Below are 19,629 nucleotides of genomic sequence, written 5' to 3'. Positions count from 1 at the left end.
TCCAAATTTATACATGCCTCATCCCTTTTCTCTTAACAAAGGCAGATCATTATAGATGCTCAATGCTGGTGCAGGTCCAGGAGATACAGGTCCAAGATGAGATTTTCAATGTTTCTAACTTCTGTTCCTCAAATCTAGGCCCTAAACTCTCGTGCCATTTTCCTGAGAATCTGGTGAAACAGGAAGTTAGGAAGTAGAGGTTCCAATCTCAACATATTCCTGCTCAATCACAGCCTTCAAGTATTTATCTTTGGGGAGGCTGGCTTCTATCTCAGTCCAGAATAGAATGACTGGGAGTTAGGTGGGCAGAATGTGTTCCACACACCTTATACATAATTACATTCAGGACAAGACTGTGTGGAAGAGGAAAAAGAATCCGTGGAAATACAAAGAGGCTTATAGGCCCTCTAAGAAATATAGCCCACACATAAAAGAAGCCCAGTGGCAAATACTTCCTTATTTCATGAGCCAACTCACCCCTGGATACATATGTGCTAATAAAAATATACCACATGTGGGAAGCATGACTTCCGAATTTTTCCTGATAAAGTGTTTAAATGCCAACTTCCAAGAAATAGACATGATTGTTCCCCTTTTGGATGGAAATGAAACTGAAATATGTGGTCTTGATTATCAGAGTGGAATAGAGAATTGACAGATTTAAAACATTATATTTCTGCCAAGATGATTGCACTTTATTTTCCTCCTTCCTTTATAACAAATAATTATTTTTCCATTCACTTTTCCAGGTGATGGATAGATAAAAATGGCCTTGAGATTTCCAAGTCCACTTGGCAGGAGACGTTTGGTGTAAGGATTGAAGGTTTTAAAGATTGGTTTGGGCTCATTTTTATGAACTGGGAAGGAAAAATAAAAGTTCTGCATATATCATATTTGTAGATAAAAGACACACATACCAACCCATGAACTGGTAGAATCACTGGGTAGTTTTATTTTCTTCTCCATTTCTCTGGAACCCAGAAGTGGGTGGACAACCCCAAGAGCACAGGAGCCTAGATTCGTTTTCATCACGTCCCTCTCTTGTGGGCTAGAGGACAAGGGGCACAACAGGACTAACTCAGAAAGGACAATTTCATGATGGAAGACAAAACTACTTTTCTGACACCATTTCGCCCTGGTGCCATTAATCTTGATTACTGTTCTTCAGGTTCTCATCTTGATTTTACACTTTGGTAATTCTAAAAGGTGTTTTCTGAATGCTAAATGTTAAAAAAAAATTTACTTCGTATTTAACTTTTGAAAATCAACTTGAATTAAACAGTATCAAGATTTTCATGTGAAATACATATTTTTCTCACATGCCACCTATTGAGATCAAGGCTCTTGGCAAAAAAAAAAAAAAAAAAAAAAAAAAAAAAAAAGGAGTTTTCTTGTGTCTCGGTGGGTTAAGGATCTGGCGTAGTCACTGCTGTGGCATGGGTTTGACATCTGGCCCAGAAGCTTCCGAATGCACTGGGAGTGGCCAATAAAAAAAAGAAAAAAGAAACTCCAGATAATTTAGGCAGCAAACAAGTATACAGCAAGGCTGTTGGGTACTTTACAGAACTGACGGAAAGTCAAGAGAATGAGGCTTGGAAAATGGTCAGGAATGAAGCGAGGTTAGTGGCAGAGGACTCAGCCAAGGTCATGCCACTGGAATATTTGATACGATACTACTTCTGCCACAGGAGACTCTATTAACATGGGTGTCACCTCCACAGGATACTCACTGTCCCCAGCACCTCAACTCATCACTGCTACCATGAAACCATCATTCATTCTGTCCCTACATCTCTGCATTGTTTCCACGTGTTCAACACTGGAGGTGGGAGTTTCTGAATTAGCTGAGCTGAGAGGCTCCGTATGTCATATCTTAGATGTTTGCAGTTGGAGAGGTTATCCCTCTGCAACACTTCAATCTTCATAGGTTTATATAAAGGAGTTCTCCCTAAAAAAGATTCAGATAATGCAGAGCCCAAAAAGTAGTACCAGCTGTCACCTCTAATATTTCCCATCCACATACACATCTATATGCTTTTCACATCACCCATTAATGAATATTTTCATTCAATATCCACTAGTGAAGAATTCTGTCTACTAGAAAACATCTAATCATTTGCTTTTTTCTGTTTATCAACATTTACTAATTGATTCCCTCAATTATCTGTTTTTTGTCTTGTACTTCATTTCCCTTTGGCCTTAATGACATAACAATATCTCCATGTATATAATCTGCCATCTCTTTATAATGCTGAATTATCAAGGCCAAATCATGCAAGAGTATTTCATCATAACAAGTTAAGACTGCATATCAAAAATGCTGGCCTCTGTACCAAAACTGTATACTCAGCTCCTAAATAGTCATCACCATTTGAATATTCTACTGGAGGACAGTCTACAGAAGCAAACTGGATACGCTGTCCCACGTGGTCTCCTCCAATGAACTAACTGGCATCCCCTACCTTCCTCTATCATGTCTCTATTACTAATACCACTATCTTAGGTATTTAAGAATATTAGAGAAATATTCTGGAAAACAGGTTGAGTTTTTAGATGGACCAAGAATGCATTATTATCTTCCTACTTAAAAATTCACTATGAAACAGTGCTTGGAACTAATTATTAGATTCCAGTAATGAAAGATGCCCGTATTTCCCCTTCTCCCTCAGAAACTTTTTCACAGGAAGGATCAAGTATGTGTAAAAAAAGCAGTATTTTTAAAAGAATCACGTAAATAAGAAGCCAAAGTTTACTTTTATTGAATAAAGAAAGTTCATTTAGGGCTTACACAGATATTAATATATTTTAGATTATAACAGCTGAGCGCTCAATAGCTGATTGGAAGAAAGCAATTTATATTTTCAATGGAGAGAAAAGAAAATCTAATTCCTACAGATGTCTTGTAAAATTCCCAAAACAAGGTCTAACCATGTTTATTGTTTAGGAGATTTTTTTTTTTTCTTTTCTTAAGAGATGAAAAGTAAGATGCCATATGAATACTATTGGTTATAACTAATATATATCAGCTTGAAAAAAAAATCATGAGACAGAAGCATAAATATAAAACAAAAAGACAAAGTTTTAAAACTGAATTGTAGGAATATTATAGTCAGTGGAAAAGATACGTTACAACCAGGAGTGTGTTACATTAGTTCAGAACAGAACTCATAAGGCCGACCAAAACTGATGCTAGTTATAGGAAAGGGTCTGCTTTTAGGAAGCACATCTGGACAGATACCACAAAGAAAAGCCAACAATAACTACGTGGTCCCCTCTTGTTACTCAGTGAGGTGTCAAAGGTGAGATGACTGGCTTCAGAGTTTAGGCCTTCTCCAAGGATTTGTAGTATTCCATCAGCACGGTCCACGCCTTGGGAGCCATGAAGCCTTCAGGAGGCTTCTGGCCTTCTCGGGCAAGTTTGCGCATTCGTGTTCCCGAAATAAATTCAAAGTCTTCATGGCTGAAAGGGAGGAAAAAAAAAGAAAATTAATTTCACATTTTTCAAAACCAATAGTGAATTTTTTTCTCCTTAAAAAAATTATTTTTTTTTACTTTTATTATTTATTTATTTACAAACCCTTGTGTCCAGAGGGGAGCGGCTCTGCTATGTATGAAACCCCAAGATAATGAAATTTTTAAAAACTTGAAGTTCCTGTCGTGGCTCAGGGGAAATGAATCCGACTAGGAATCTTGAGGTTGTGGGTTTGATCCCTGGCCTCGCTCAGTGGGTTGAGGATCCAGCGTTGCTGAGAGCTGTGGTGTAGGTCGAAGACGTGGCTTGGATCTGGCGTTGCTGCGGCTGTGGTTTAGGCTGGCAGCTACAGCTCCGATGAGACCCCTAGCCTGGGAACCTCCATATGCTGCAAGTGCAGCCCTAAAAAGCAAAAAAAACCAAAAAACAAACAAACAAAAAAAAAACCAAAAAAAAAAAACTTGTTCATTCTGTTCATGTGTAGACAAGTTTAATGAAAAAAAAATCTGGATGAAATGTAGTACTTATATCAACCTGATTTCAAGTTTGTCACTGAGCAAAAAAATCACACTATCCAATCACCCATTTTGAAAAGAAAAAATATACTTTAATGGAACTTGTTAGTGAGATCACTGTAGACTCAAATGCAATCATAAGAAATGACAGCAATATCCCATGTATCCTTTACTCAGTTTCCTCCAATGGTAACATTTGGCAGAACTGCAGCATAATATTACAAACGGGGTATCAGCCTTGAAACAATCCGCCAGTCTTATTCAGATTTTCCCAGTTTGACTCATACTCATTTCTCTGTGTTTCTTTAGTTCTGGACAATATCATCACATGTACAGGTTCACGTATCCACCATAGTCAAGAATCAGGACAGTTCCAAAACCATGACGATCCCTCAGGTTGCTCTTTTATAATCATACCCACTCCCTCCTCCCTCCAGCCCTGGTTTTCCCCAGCCCCTGCAACTAAAAATTTAGAAACGGGAAAAAAATTTAAAAAAAAATTTAGTTAGCACAGACTGAAAACTTTTTAGGAAATTTGAATCTGAAAGGCTAAATGCATTTTGGAACATTTAGAAAAAAACTGGAACCTAAAAAAACAATAGCAAGCAAGTAGCAATAAATATTACCCACTGATTAAAATACTGCACAAAGGTAGTGTTAGTTTTTTTCATCCTCATACCTACAAAGACACACAAAAGCTCTTAGACCACTAAACGCAAAGCACCTATAGCTAAGACACATATTGTCTACTGGTAATTTCAACCTCTTCCCTCAAACAAGGGAACCAGCTAGAGAGCAGACCAGGATGGAGCGAGAATCCTAGGTCATGCAAGTCACTAGATCACAAGCTCTGTTTACTCCTCATCAGCGGCTCAATGCTCTCTCCCCACTTAACTATTTGTGGAGGTAACCTGGGAATCAAAGTGAAATCATAACTTGCCAAATGGCTCTTGCTTCTAGAGGTATGCCGGGTATGTTTAATAATCACACTTCTAGCCATCTACATAAAGGAAATAATCAGAAACAAAGTTTTATTCTAGAATGCTATATATACAGGATATGAATATAAAATAGTGTTAACTCTTTTAATCAGCCACAGGAAAACCAATCTGATGCTTTATAATTCCATCTCTTACTAGTAAGCAGATGGCACTTCTTAACTCAGGCATGTGACATTTTCTGCGTTTCTATTCCCTGCACCGCAAGAACGACAGTAAGATATACATTCCACTCAGTATTTCAGCAGCTCTCATCTTCTTAGGTTAAACATCTTTTAAATGTCTGCACACATTTTCAAAGATGATCGATGAAAATGAAAGGTTAACAGATATTGCTTCCAAGCAAGATGGATTCAGGAAGTTTAAACCTAGGGAGTATCTCGCACTTCTGTCATGCATTCAATGTGCAGGAGAAGTCAGATCTACTAATAAAACGGCCCATGCAGGTGAGCTGGTTACCATAGCTGATATATGAAGTAAGCTATCTTCTTTCCCTTACCTAAATGACTACAACTTCAAGGGAGAAGAAGAAATTCACTGCATGTGAGATGGGCCTAGGAGAAAAGTGAGGCTGGAGTTCCTGGTGTGGTACAGTGCGTTACGGATCTCAGCACTGTCTCTGTGGTGGCTGGGGTTCAATCCCCAGCCCAACGCAGCGGGTTAAGGATCCGGTATTGCCACAGCTATGGCGTAAGGCACAGCTGAGGCTCCGCTTGGATCCCTGGTCCAGGAATTTCTACTGACTGTGGGTGTGGCCAAAAAAGAGAAAAAAAAAAAAAAGCAAGTCTATGACAGGAGATTTTCAAACAATTCAGGAAAGGTTGGAGTTCCAAATAGAATTTTTAAATTTATCAACACTAAAATGAAAACTGAGTTTGAGAAAATAGATAAGCTCTCCAAAGAAAGAAGACTCACCCAAAGAGAAAGCATTTGTCAAAGGAGTAGGAAGAAAACCATGATGATGGAAAAAGAAAAATTTTGAGGTTAAGGTCACAGAGGAGTTAAGGAAGATGATCATGGCGGGGGGGGGGGGGGAGTAATCCACTGGATATATGAATCAGCATTCAAATTTTCTTTAATCAAGGAGTTTGACCAGATAACAAAGGGAAGAGACAAAGTGGTAAAGTGGCAGAGATACAGATAGGAGAAAAGATTTTTTTTTTAAAAGGAAAACAGAGTTCTTAGCAAGCGTACAGGCAAAAGAAAATAAGTGTCAAGAGGGAGAAAGGGGAGGAGGATGAAATCCAAGAGAGGGAAATAGGAGAGAGATGAAAGATGGAGAAGAAAGTCTGGGATGAAGAACAGAGAGAAAGAAGTTCTGACCAAGAGGGTGAAGAATGAAGAAGAAATAGTGATGATTTAGAGTCAGAAAAAGATAAGGTGGTTAAGGCAACAGAGTCTCAGCCTTCTCAATAGAGATGTAAGGTTTTCTCCAGAGGGTAGCCAGACTGGGCATGGGCATGAACTGGTAATAAGATCCACCAACATAGTTAGGGGACCATATATCTCCAGGCCAAAGAGGTTACCCCCAGTGCAGAGTTTAGCAGGAGAAGAAGTCAACAGCTGGAGGGGTCCAGATTTCTCAGATGGTATCTAAAAAACCCTCACTCCAACCTGATGGAAAACTGGTTAGTTCAGCTGAGAATCATTTGACAAAACCCTAAATGTTTCAGGTCTTAGGAGGCTCACTTATCCATTCCCTAAATATGCCTCACTGAGGAAAAATATGACCCTAGATCTGGCCAGGTTAATTTAAAATTCTGATTTCAAAAAAAGGAAACCCTGTGTCACATGCATAAAGTGCCTGTTCCTGATGGGCAAGGAGAAGGAAGCGAGGGAGCAGCTTGCTGGATGACTCCGTCTCGACTTTTCGATTAAAGGAAAAAAAGCCAGACCAATTAAAAGTCCTTTCTTTTCCCTGAATGCCAAAGAGTCTGAAATCCAGAAGTCTGCTTGCATTCCTTCCGAAATTGCATTTTAAACCCAAGGTCCCTGGGTACCTCTTTTCCTGAGGCTATTTCACACCCCATCTGCCCCGCATGCCACAGGCATTTCTTCATCACATGAAATGGGAGTTTCTGCTTCCACATGGTGGTGGTTCCACTCCACCCTGGCTACGGAAGACACATTTATTTCCCTCTGCCTCCTCTTTGTACTTCTATCCATCACGTCAGGAATTTTACTTTTCATCAGGAGTCAGGTGCAAGGACTTGACACGAGAGTCATTATCTGTAACCTAATCTCGGTTTTCACAATTAGACCTTTAGATGGACAGCATTTTACAGAAAAAACAAACACGAAATTAAGTGAAAACTGAGGCATTCCGGGAAAGATCTAAAACTAGCCCTGAACTTTACCTGTGAATAATCAGGAATCTGTCAGAAGAAGGAAAGGCTACTACTACATAAAATGCTTTAGGCTCTCACTACAAAGCAATTCTAGTTAGGCCACCTAATCATACTTGTTAAGCAATCTCCATGGCACCTGAAAAAAGAAACACAAGTCTGTTTTTTTGTTTTTTTTTTTCCTTTTGAAAACTACTTGGTCACAGATTCTTTTAAGCCACAGTCGACAGAACGCCTCCTCTTAAAAAAAAAAAAAATGAACAAAAACAAAAACCAAAAAAAAGCCAAAACCAAACAAGCAAATCAAATCCCCAAAACAAAGGGGAAGGGGTTAGAACACAGGGACAGAGAAAGCACCCCATCCAGCAGACTGTGTGGGACCATGTGGGACCAGCACCCTGTCTCATGTGGGACACACTCACTACATTTGGCTGGCATCTTGACTACAAAGTACAAGGACTCTTGGCCACTTGTTGAAGATTTTAAATCTTTACAACCATCTGCCATCTCTCAGTCCACATATGTGGCTGTTAGAGCCACCAGCACAAGCTATTCAAACAGACAAGAAGCTGGGGTCAGCTGACAGGACTTCCAGTGTCTCTTTTGAAAGTTCATATTCAATTTGACCAGCTTTTTAAAAACTGCTAACTAGGAGTTCTTGCTGCAGTGCCACGAGATCAGCGGGGTCTTGGGAGCACTGGGACTCAGGTTCGATCTCCGGCCTGGCAGAGTGGTTAAGGCTTAGGTCACAACTGTGACTGGGATCTGATCCCTGGCCCAGGAACTCCATATATGCCACAAGGTAGCCAAAAAAGAGAAAAAAAAAAAAAAAAAAAAAAAAGCTAAGCAGATGATAATGGATCAGAGAAGCAAAGAGAAACTTCTCTGACAGAACTAAAAATAATGATTAACATATAAGTGAAGCTAGTTAATTATTTGGCAGCTAATTAACTTTCATGGCACTTGAAAGAAACTCATATATAATACAGTATACACCAATATACTAAGAATTCTTTTCAAATACAGATCATCTCTTCAAAACCAGATCAACAGTTATTTATAGCTTACTTTTCAGGAGCCAAGCAGCAGCGACTGGCATCACACATGACACATTTGACAATTTTTATTTCCAAAGCAAAGACCAATTGAAATCCATGAACAATGTAATTATCTCAAACTAATTATCTCAAACTAATTTACCAAAATCATCACGTTTTTCTCCCTTATAAACAAAAGCTAGAGAACAGCTCCTGTCAGACACTCCGTCAAACAACAAGTTTCCAGGGACCACCTAATCACCTTGTTTCCGATCCCCTGTGGCAACCTCCTTAAACCTAAACCATCATTTCATTCACTCTCGCCTGCACTAATGCACACCGTCACAAGGACCTCCCTCCCATCTTCCTCTTGTCTATACTGCTAGGTCCTGTCTATACTTTTATGTGCCATTCAGTTTCAAATTTGTCTTTGTTTTAATAAACACTGCAAGTACAGTTACTTTGTAAGCCATGTCTGGTAATTCTAGCATATAAAGTCTCTGCAGGTCTGGTTGTGCTGACTGTAATTTTTTTTTTTTTTTTTTTTTTTGCTTTTTTTCTTGCTTTGGTACTTTGTTTCCTTGTACATGTTATCATTTTTTACTTAACCTGTTCATTAAGCTCGTATAACTATTTGTGGGAATAAGGTGAGGCCTAGAACAAAGGAGTAATGCGCCAGGGAGAATCTATGCGTGCTTCTGCTGAATACTTAGAGGCATGCCCAGTTAAGAACCACTCAAAACTAATTTCATGGTTTGAAGGCTTTTTGGTTGTTTATCTGTTTTGTTTTGATACAACCCAGGATATATGTGTTTGGCCCACTGGAGCAGGTCTGAGCTTTTGAGCCTAAAAGCAGTGCTCTGCTTTGGTTCTTGGGGGAGAAGAATGGACAGGGTTCATTTCAGGTTCTGCCTTAGTACCCAAGGTGGAAGGAGTATCAGCTGAATGGGAGTGTCTCCTGGTGGACTCCCCACCCAGGTCAGGACCATGGAAATCAGTACCCAAGTTTGCTAGGTCCACCAGGACAAAAGCAACTTCACTGCCCTGCGTACTGAAGCTCTAACCTTCACTTATTACTTTGGCCTTACAGTTCTTAACATCTTTTGAGTGCCACAATGCTTTTACGAAAACTTTCATTTTTAAATCCAGAATTTTTAATTTCTCAGGAGAATCAATCTGCATAATCCAACTTACCTAATTTACCCAAAGCCTGAACTTCCTAATATTTAATGTACACTGGAGCACTACTATCTCTGACAATTGATCCCAGTTTGGACCTTTCAAAGAATTGCCTTATCTGGTCCTTATCCCATCACCCTTCTTCCTCTCTTTTTTCCAGCCTACCCTTCCCAAACCCTCTGGGTTTTCTCACCCTGGCACCTCTGCACATGCTTATTGCTTTGTCCATAACGCTATTACCTCCTTCTTTACCAGGGGAAAGCCCACTTATCTTCTGGAGCTCTGCCCAAATGTCACTTGCTCCAGGAACCCACTCCTGACAATCTAGACTTCATCAGACAAGTGTTAGCAGAGCTTCCCACAAGTCTTTTGCAAAAGCACATGCCACCCTTAAGTAACAGTATTTTTAGTGGTTCATTGTCTGCCTACTCCAGAACCTAAGTCCTATGAGGACAACAACAATCCCTGCTCGTTCCCAACTACAGGGCCCACAGCTAGCAATGACATGTACACAGTAAAAACTCAATAAATGGGAGTTCCCATCGTGGCGGCAGTGGTTAACGAATCCGACTAGGAACCATGAGGTTGCAGGTTCGGTCCCTGCCCTTGCTCAGTGGGTTAATGATCCGGCATTGCCGTGAGCTGTGGTGTAGGTTGCAGACGCGGCTCGGATCCTGCATTACTGTGGCTCTGGCATAGGCCGGTGGCTACAGCTCCGATTCAACCCCTAGCCTGGGAACCTCCATATGCCTCGGGAGCGGCCCAAGAAATAGCAAAAAGACAAAAAAAAAAAAAAAAAAAAAAAAAAAACTCAATAAATGGTTAATGAATAAAGCATAACACAATCAAAAATTATTATACTAATTTCAATGTAATATGACTTTAAAATAAGATACAGCATATATAACATATATAATTTGACTTTCAAAAATATAAATACTAGTAGGTCCCTAATTATGATTCAAATTATAGTAAAAAGACAGTGCAATCGATTTTTAAATTAGACCTTATCTATTGCCATAACTCCCTGCAATAAAATACGTGCAAAATCTACACAGGGAGTTCCCAGTCCTGGAGCAGCAGTAACGAATCTGACTAGGAACCATGAGATTGTGGGTTCGATCCCTGGCCTTGCTCAGTGGGTTGGGGATCCGGTGTTGCCGTGCACTGTGGTGTAGGTCGCAGACTCGGCTTGGATCCCGTGTTGCTGTGGCTGTGGCCGGCAGCTACAGCTCTGACTGGACCCCTAGCCTGGGAACTTCCATATGCCGCAGGTGCAGCCCTATAAAAAAAGACCAAAAAAAAAAAAAAAAATCTACACAGGACAAACTCACTGGTAAATGCATGCAATTAGAGTCTACCAGCTTTCAGAAGAAACACAAAAATTAATAAAAACAAACATCTTATGAATTAATGGAAAAGACAGTTCCTCAGTAGTCTAATAGAAATATTTACATATGATAAAGAGTACACAGCAAGAAAGAGAAAGAACAAAAGTCACACAATGGATGTGAAAAGTGAGGTGAAAGAATAAAAGACTTCAAGATTCCACATAGTGGGAAGAACAAGTAACTAGGGAATCTCAGGATCTGGAGATATATGAAGGGAAAAGTAAAGCTGTTTCTGGGAATTTTAAATAATATCAAGAAATCTAAGCGGAAACACCCATTAGTGTGGTAGTCTTCACGACCTTCACCCCACGGTGTTACTACCATGATAGGTCCTTATACTGCAAAAAGAATTTCGCAGATGCAATTAAAGTTACTAATCAACTGACCTAAAATAGTGAAATTACGTGAGCGGGCCTAAACTAATCACTCGAGCCTTCTAAAAGCAAATAATGTCCTCAGATGACCACAGAAGTCAGATTTGAAGCAATCCCCACCAACAGAGAGAGATCTGATATGAGGGAGATTCTACCACTGAACTGAAGGGCCCACAAGAACCTAAGTGGCTGCCGACTGCAGAGAGCAATAACCAGTAAGAGGATGGGGACCTCAGTCCTACAACTCTAAGGAACTGAATGCTGCCAGCAAGTCTCATCTTGGAAATTGATTCTTTCCAGAGCCTTCAGATAAGAGCCCAGCCCCGCCAGAGAGTCCAGTTTAACCCTCCCAGACATCTGACCTAAGCAACTACAAGATAATAAACGGGAAATGTTTTAAGACACTAAATGTGTTAATGTGTTACTCAGCAATAGGAAACTAACATAATTAGCAATTTGGAAACACCAGGTATAGCTTTAAGAGCCAACCAATAGAAAACACAAGAACAGATGAGCTTTCCTGTGGAAAGTATATAAAAGAAATGAAGAATATATGAGAAAATACTTGAAGGATGCCTTTAATTAGAGTGCTTTAAAAGAAAAAAAAGACACTAATATTACATGATTTTAATACTTCAGCATTAAAAATATGAAATACTCCATGATAACCTGGAAATAACCAGATGGCAAACGTTTATGTCCACCTGTTCCTTCACTTACCTATTGCCACAAGACACTCTCACTCATGTGCACTCTCTTTTTTGAGTTGCTATATAAATAATCTGAACCAAAATTCTGCATTTACCTATTCAAATAGAAATAGGATTTACTATGTAAAGGAAAAAATTATAAATAGCTAAATTATCTTTATAAGTTTGTAAAATCCGAAAGAAGGGGCTTTAATCTTGTAGTCTTAAAACTAAATTTCCTTGAGTCATTATTATAGCTAACATTCACTGACTTAACTTCCTAAGTAAAAACAGATGATTTTTATCATAATTCTTATCAATAATGCCTGTAAAAAGTTTTTTTCTCTTTAAGCCTTGTCTTACACTGGTATTTAATCAAATCAAAAGCTACAAAATCATTAATTACATAAAAGCTGGCATTGAATAACATCCATTAATCAAATATAGGACAACCTCATATGTGCATAATTAATAACTGTGTTTTCTCACTACATCAAAGACGATCGCCTTTTCGCAAAATTTTAATCACTTTCCAACATATTCCCGCCAACTTAATTATATTTGAACAGAAATATACAAAAATTAGAAAACTAAGGCAGTTTTAAAGCTTCCCAAGTTACCATTCATTAAGATTTGGTAACACAAAAAAAATTCCAAGAAAACGAGCCAGTCATGCAACTAATATAGAATTCATCACTGGAAAATCTTATGAGAACTGATGTAATTATTTAGCTTTTCAATGATTAAAAGAGAGACTTAAAGCATTATTACACAGATTTAACAAAACATGAAAGTTATCAAGGGCTTCCCAGTACATTACTCAACTACATACAGATGGGCTTTAGGGTCTTGTATATGATTAAATCAGCTGATCATGCAAAGAAACCACAGTCATGAAACATAGCAGCCCAAGAAGTATAAAAGAAAAGCTCGACTCTATTTAATTTTGTTTCCTTAACTCATTGAAATGGAAACTCACCTAAGTTTTAAGTATTTGACCACTAGCAGAATGATTCTATTTCTCGCATCTCTCTATAAGTTACTGTTATTTCCAGAACAAGGCTATGTTCATAAAATCCTACACACAACTAAACAAACTGTATGCTGGGTGAGAAGTAAAGCGTTGCCCTCCCCAGAAGTCCATCTCTGACACTATATATTTTATAGATTGTAGGAAGGCAAGCCTATCTTCCTTGCGGGTTCTCAGTGGGGGAGTTTTCATGGATACTTATTTATTTATTCATACTTTTTTTTTTTTTTTTTTTGGCTTTGGCTTTTTAGGGCCACATCCACAGCACATGGAAGTTCCCAAGCTACGGGTCAAATCAGAGCCATAGCTACCGGCCTACACCACAGTCACAGCAACAGCAGGACAGATGATCAAAACAGCTGCAAAATTCCTTTAAGCCAAAGTCTAATCCAGAGCAAGATTAATTCTGTTCTACAAAGACTGATAAAGGTGAGGAAACTGCAGAAGAAAAGTCTGAAGCTGGCAGAGGTCGGTTTATGAGATTTAAGGAAAGAAGCTATCTCCATAACATACAAGTACGATGCGAAGCAGCAAGTGCTGATGTAGAAATTGCAGCAAGTTATCCAGAAGATCTAGCTAAGATAATTAATGAAGGAGGCAACACTAAACAACAGATTTTCCCTTTAGACGAAATAGCCTTTTACTGGAAGAAGACACCATTTAGGATTTTCATAGTGAGAGAGGAAAAGTCAATGCCTGGCTTCAAAGCTTGCAAGGACAGGCTGACTCTCTTGTTAGAAGCTAATGCAACTGGTGACTTTAAGTTGAAGCCAGTGCTCATTTCCATTCTGAAAATCCAAAGGCCCTTGTGAATTATGCTAAATCTACTCTGCCTGTGCTCTATAAATGGAACAACAAAGCCTGAATGATGCACATCTGTTTACAACATGGTTTGCTGAATATTTTAAGCCCACTGTTGAGAGTTTCTCCTCAGAAAGAAAGATTCCTTTCAAAATATGACTGCTCAATGACAATGCACCCACCTGGTCACCCAAGAGCTCTGATGGAGATGTGCAATTAGGTTCCTGTTAGTTTCATGCCTGCTAATACAACATCCATGTGGATCAAGTAATTTCAACTTCCAAGTCGTCTTATTTAAGAAATGCATTTCATAAGGCTATAGCCTAGCTGCCCTAGAGAGTGATTCCTCTAATATATTTGGAAAAGTCCATTGAAAACCTTCCATAAAGGATTCACCATTCTAGATGCCATTAGGAACATCCATGATTTCTGGGAAGAGGTCAAAATACCAACAATCACAAGAATTTAGAAGTTGATTCCAACCCATATGGATAACTTGAGGGGTTCAAGGCTTCAGCAGAGGAAGTAACTGCAGATTGATGGAAATAGCTAGAGAACTTCAAGTGGAGCCTGAATATGTGACTGAATTTCTATAATCTCATTATTGAATGGATGCAGAGCTGCTTCTAATGAATGAGCAAGGAAAGTGGTTTCTTGAGATAGAATCTACTCCTGGTGAAGACACTGTGAAGACTGTTGAAATCACAACAAAGAATTTGGAATATTACATAAACTTTAGTTGATAAAGCAGTGGCAGAGCTTGAGAGGACTGACTCCAGTTTTGAAAGAAGCTGTATCGTGGGTAAAATGCTAATAAACAGCACTGCATGCTTCAGAGGAACCATTCCTGAAAGGAAGAGTCAATCGACATGGTAAACGTCATTGTCTTAATGTAAGAAATTGCCACAGCCCAACCTTCAGCAACCTGATCAGTCAGCAGCCATTAACGTCTAAGACTCTCCACCAGCAAAAACATCACGGCTCACTGAAGACTCAGACAATGGTTAGTCCTTTTTAGCAACAGAGTATTTTTAACTAAGATATGTAAATTGCTTTTTCTAGAAATATTGCAATTGCACACTTAATATACTACAGTATAATGTAAACATAACTTTTACATGTATTAGGAAACCAAAAAATTTATATGATTTGCTTTATTGTGATACTTGCTTTAATTACAAAGCCACACTATCTCTGAGGTATGTCTGTATTGATATTATCTATAGATAACAATTAATATAATTTTGTCAAAGGAAGATAAATACACGCTCAATACTACCAATAACTTGCACTAAAAGGCTGTTCATTTTTTGCTCCTTCTAAGATCTCTGAAGAAAGAAGTTGCACTCTTAGTGGTCAAAAGCCTAGGCTATGGAGCCATACTGCTAGAGTTCAGCTGCTGAGCTGCCATTCCCTGGCTCTGTGTCTTTACACAAGTTATTTGAACTTGGTATGCTCAGTTTGCTACTAATCTAAAAAAATGAGGATAATAATACCACCTACTTCACAGGATTATTGTGGGGAATAATTAATTTAATACCTGTAAAGCAATTAGGACAGTGCCTATTACACGATGACTACACAAATATTAAACTCTCTCTCATTATGTAGCTCTCCTGGACTCACCAGCATAATCATCAGTAAGTCCCTGGATGCTTCTATATGCTCAGCACCAGCAGAAATGTCATTACTGCCCTTCACAACAAAATTCCTGAGATCATGAACCATGAAACCAGATGCAACTTTTATTTCTATTTCTAACTTCTAAAATATTGAGAAATTCATTTCCTTGGTTTGCCTTTCTCTGAAATGGGTACGATGAAGCTTGTAAAGTGTTATAAAGATGAGACAATATACTAAAGTCCCAGGAGGAGCTTAGAGCACAAGGTGTTTCATAGATCTATGCAGAGAATGTAAAGCTTACTGCTCAGAGTCATAGTAGTCCATCCGCTTCTTTTTCTTGTTATAAGCTGCCACTCGAAAGGGAACTATTTCCAAGGTGATTAGGCCGGGGGCCATGGTCAGCACTTTGGCGCCATGAGTTGGCTCATAAAGATCCTTCCCTGTTTCTGGATGAGGCATGCCAGCCGGGTCTCGCCCAACAATATAAAAATTGGCTCCTGCAACCATCCGTGCTCTGCAATGCCACTGGACCTAGAATAAAAAATTTCATATAAGATAATCATGATTTTATGACCAGCACTTAGAAATAATAAGTGGATAATAAATGCATATACTTGTTATACAATCAATATCTACCCAAAGGAAGTCTCATCTCGGGAAGCCAGAAGCAAAACTGGCAACCTCTTCCATTCCAAAAAAATCTAAACATATATATGTATATGGATGTCTATGTATATATATTTAGGTATTTACCTCTAAGAGATAATGTGAATGTACAACTGTGTCTGTACAATTTCATGCAACTTACATAGTTCAAAATCTCATCTATTGGGTAGAAATCAGGCTAGTGGTTGATTCTTTGAGAGAGGCAACTGAAAGGGCTTTCTAGGGCAATGATAATGTTCTGGGTTTTTTTCCTCAGCTTTATTGAGTATAACTGACAAAACTGTTTTTGTTTAAAGCCTATCTAGATCTGATACACAAATACACTGTAAAATATTTCCCACAATCAAGTTAATGAACACATCCATTAAGACACAGTTACCTCTCTATGCCAACAGTGAAAATACTTAAGATCTACTCTGAACAAATCCCAAGTATACAAGGCAATACTATTTGTCGCGAGACATGTTTCTACAATATTTTCTTAGCCTCTTTGCTGAAAACTCCATCTTGTCCTGCTTCACTTTACCCCATCTTCCTGCTTGAAAAACAGTCACAGTGCTGGTAAATGACTTAAGCTTAAGAACAAAGACCTAAAGGCATAAATTATTCAAGTGGTCAGCTGAATGAGGACATAATGCACTGGTCTAGGCACGCCAGACCTGTGCAGAATGGCACACCATTTGCCTAACAGATCCTCTTAAGAATAAGAGAAAGAATAAAAGAGGAACCTCATGGCCCCAAGTGGTTTATGAGCAGTTGTTAGCAGAATATGCATTAGCAAAGAAAACCAAGGTGTAAACCTAGGCACACAGGGTTGCAGAAGATAGGCATGCAGTCTGCAGAAGCACAGAGATGATTCTCTGGAATGCTATGCATAGATAGCTAAAAGCAAGCTTCCTCAAATGCTAATTATTGTTAAATGCCTCAAGGTCAGAGTAAAAGATTAACCATCTACCACCTATGTGACTGTTAAAATAATAGAAGAACTTATAAAATAATAAAAAAAATTATATCCTGTACCTATAGCCCCCTCGTCACTTGACATAATCCCAAAGAGCACAATAAAAGCAGTGTGGTCTCTTGAGGCAGCGCTCTTGGTCCCTGAGACCTTGAGTCCCCCGGTTCCCACCTTAAGATAAATGTCTCTGGGAGTTCCCGTTGTGGTGCAGTGGTTAACGAATCCGACTAGGAACCATGAGGTTGCGGGTTCGGTCCCTGCCCCTGCTCAGTGGGTTAACGATCCGGCGTTGCCATGAGCTATGGTGTAGGTTGCAGACGCGGCTCGGATCCCGCGTTGCTGTGGCTCTGGTGTAGGCCAGTGGCTACAGCTCCGATTTGACCCCTAGCCTGGGAACCTCCATATGCCGCAGGAGCGGCCCAAAGAAATAGCAAAAAGACAAAAAAAAAAAAAAAAGATAAATGTCTCTGTGTCTTGTTTTATGTTAACTTTTTTCCTACAGTGTACTTGAAAAGTTATAATGTGCATCTGATTTTTATCCAATATATGCATATAAACTTTAAATATTCAACCAGTAGAGCTCCTCTGTGGCTCAATGAGTTAAGGATCCAATGTTGTCACTGCAGTGGCTTGGCTTGCTGCTGTAGCACGTGTTCAATCCCCAGCCCAGAAATTTCCACATACCATAGGGCATGGCAAAAAAATTAAAACTAAAAAAAAAAAAAAATTATAAATTATAAATATTCAAGATACTAAAAGGCTTTAGTGAAAAGTAATGCTCCTTTACCATCGTATCCAAAAGAATAAAATACCTAGGAGTAAACCTACCTAAAGAGACAAAAGACCTGTACTCTGAAAACTATAAGACACTGATGAAAGAAATCAAAGATAACACAAATAGATGGAAAGACATACCATACTCGTGGATTGGAAGAGTTAACCTTATCAAAATGACTATACTACCTAAGGCAATCTACAGATTCAATGCAATCCCTATTAAATTACCAAGGACATTTTTCACAGAACTTGAACAAAATATTTTAAAGTTTGTTTGGAAGCACAAAAGACCCAGAATATCCAAAGACATCCTGAAAAAGAAAAACGGAGCTGGAGGACTCAGGCTCCTGGACTTCAGACTCTATTACAGTTTTGATGACTCTATTACAACAGTCATCAAAACTGTATGGTACTGGCACAAAGACAGAAATAGAGATCAGTGGAACAGGAAAGAAAGTCCAGAATTAAACCCATCCACCTACAGTCAACTAATCTATGAGAAAGGAGGCAAGAAAATACAATAGAGAAAAAAACAGCCCCTTCAATAAGTGGTGGTGGGTAAACTGGACAGCCACGTGGAAAAGAATGAAATTAGAACACTCCCTAACACCATACACAAAAATAAACTCAAAATGGATTAAAGACCTAGATATAAGATCAGATACTATAGTAAAACTCTTAGAGGAAAACATAGGCCAAACACTCTCCGACATAAATGACAGCAACATCTTCTCAGATCCACCTCTTAATGACAGTAAAAACAAAAATAAACAAATGGGACTTAATTAAACTTAAAAGTTTCTGCACAGCAAAGGAAACCTTAAACAAAACGAAAAGACAACCCACAGAATGGGAGAAAATATCTGCAAATGAATTGACTGACAAGGGATTAATCTCCAAAATTTATAAACACCTCCTACCACTCAATACCAAAACAACAAACAACCCCATTAAAAAATGGGCAGAAGATCTAAACAGACAATTCTCCAAAGAAGGCATGCAGATGGCCAAAAAAACATGAAAAGGTGTTCAACATCTCTCATCATTAGAGAAATGCAAATCAAAACCACTACAAGGTACCACCTTACACCATCCAGAATGGCCATCATCCAAAAGTCTACAAACAATAAATGCTGGAGAGGGTATGGAGAAAAAGGAACCCTATTACACTGTTGGTGGGATAATAAACTGGTGGAACCACTGTGGAAAACAGTATGGAGATACCTTAGAAAACTAAAAATAGAACTACCATTTGATCGAGCAGTCACACTTCTGGGCATCTATCCAGAGAAAACCACGACTCGCAGAGACACATGTACTCCAATGTTCATTGCAGCACTATTTGCAATAGCCAAGACATGGAAACAACCTAAATATCCATTGACAGAGGAGTGGATAAAGAAGATGTGGTACAAATACACAATGGAATGTTATTCAAACATTAAGAGGAATGAAATAATGGCATTTTTAGCAACATGGATGGACCTAGAAATTACCATACTAAGTGAAGTCAGTCAGAGAATGAAACACCAACATCAAATGCTATCACTTATATATGGAATCTGAAAAGAGGACAGCGAACTTCTTTGCAGAACAGATACTGACTACAGACTTTGAAAAACTCATGGTTTACAAAGGAGACAGGTTGAGGAGGTGGGAGGATGTGCTGGGGGTTTGGAATGGAAATGCTATAAAATGGGTTGTGATGATCACTGGACAACTATGAATGTAATAAATTCATTGAGTAATATAAAACAATAATAACAAAATTGTC

At 38.8% G+C, this 19,629-nt stretch overlaps 1 protein-coding gene across 2 annotated transcripts in view; it reads right to left on the bottom strand.

Moving 5' to 3' along the window:
* Nucleotides 1–2,735: 2,735 nt before the first annotated feature.
* The window catches only part of PAPSS1 (3'-phosphoadenosine 5'-phosphosulfate synthase 1), a 116,892-nt gene continuing 99,998 nt past the window's right edge, over nucleotides 2,736–19,629 (bottom strand). For both annotated transcript variants that reach the window (XM_021101695.2, XM_021101693.2), the window contains exons 11-12: nucleotides 15,756–15,985; nucleotides 2,736–3,460 (exon numbers count right to left, since the gene is read on the bottom strand). In XM_021101695.2, coding sequence (XP_020957354.1) covers nucleotides 3,322–3,460; nucleotides 15,756–15,985 — 369 coding nt within the window. In that variant the 3' untranslated portion in view covers nucleotides 2,736–3,321. The remainder of the gene's footprint in view (nucleotides 3,461–15,755; nucleotides 15,986–19,629) is intronic.

This window comes from Sus scrofa, chromosome 8 (assembly GCF_054392235.1).
Source record: "Sus scrofa isolate SSC_HxYL_T2T_F1_AM1 chromosome 8, Sscrofa_HxYL_maternal_Yorkshire_Landrace_v2.0, whole genome shotgun sequence".
Classification (NCBI taxonomy): Eukaryota; Metazoa; Chordata; class Mammalia; order Artiodactyla; family Suidae; genus Sus; species Sus scrofa.
The sequence above is the reverse complement of the archived record's forward strand: the minus strand, read 5'-3'. Positions and strand labels throughout refer to the sequence as shown.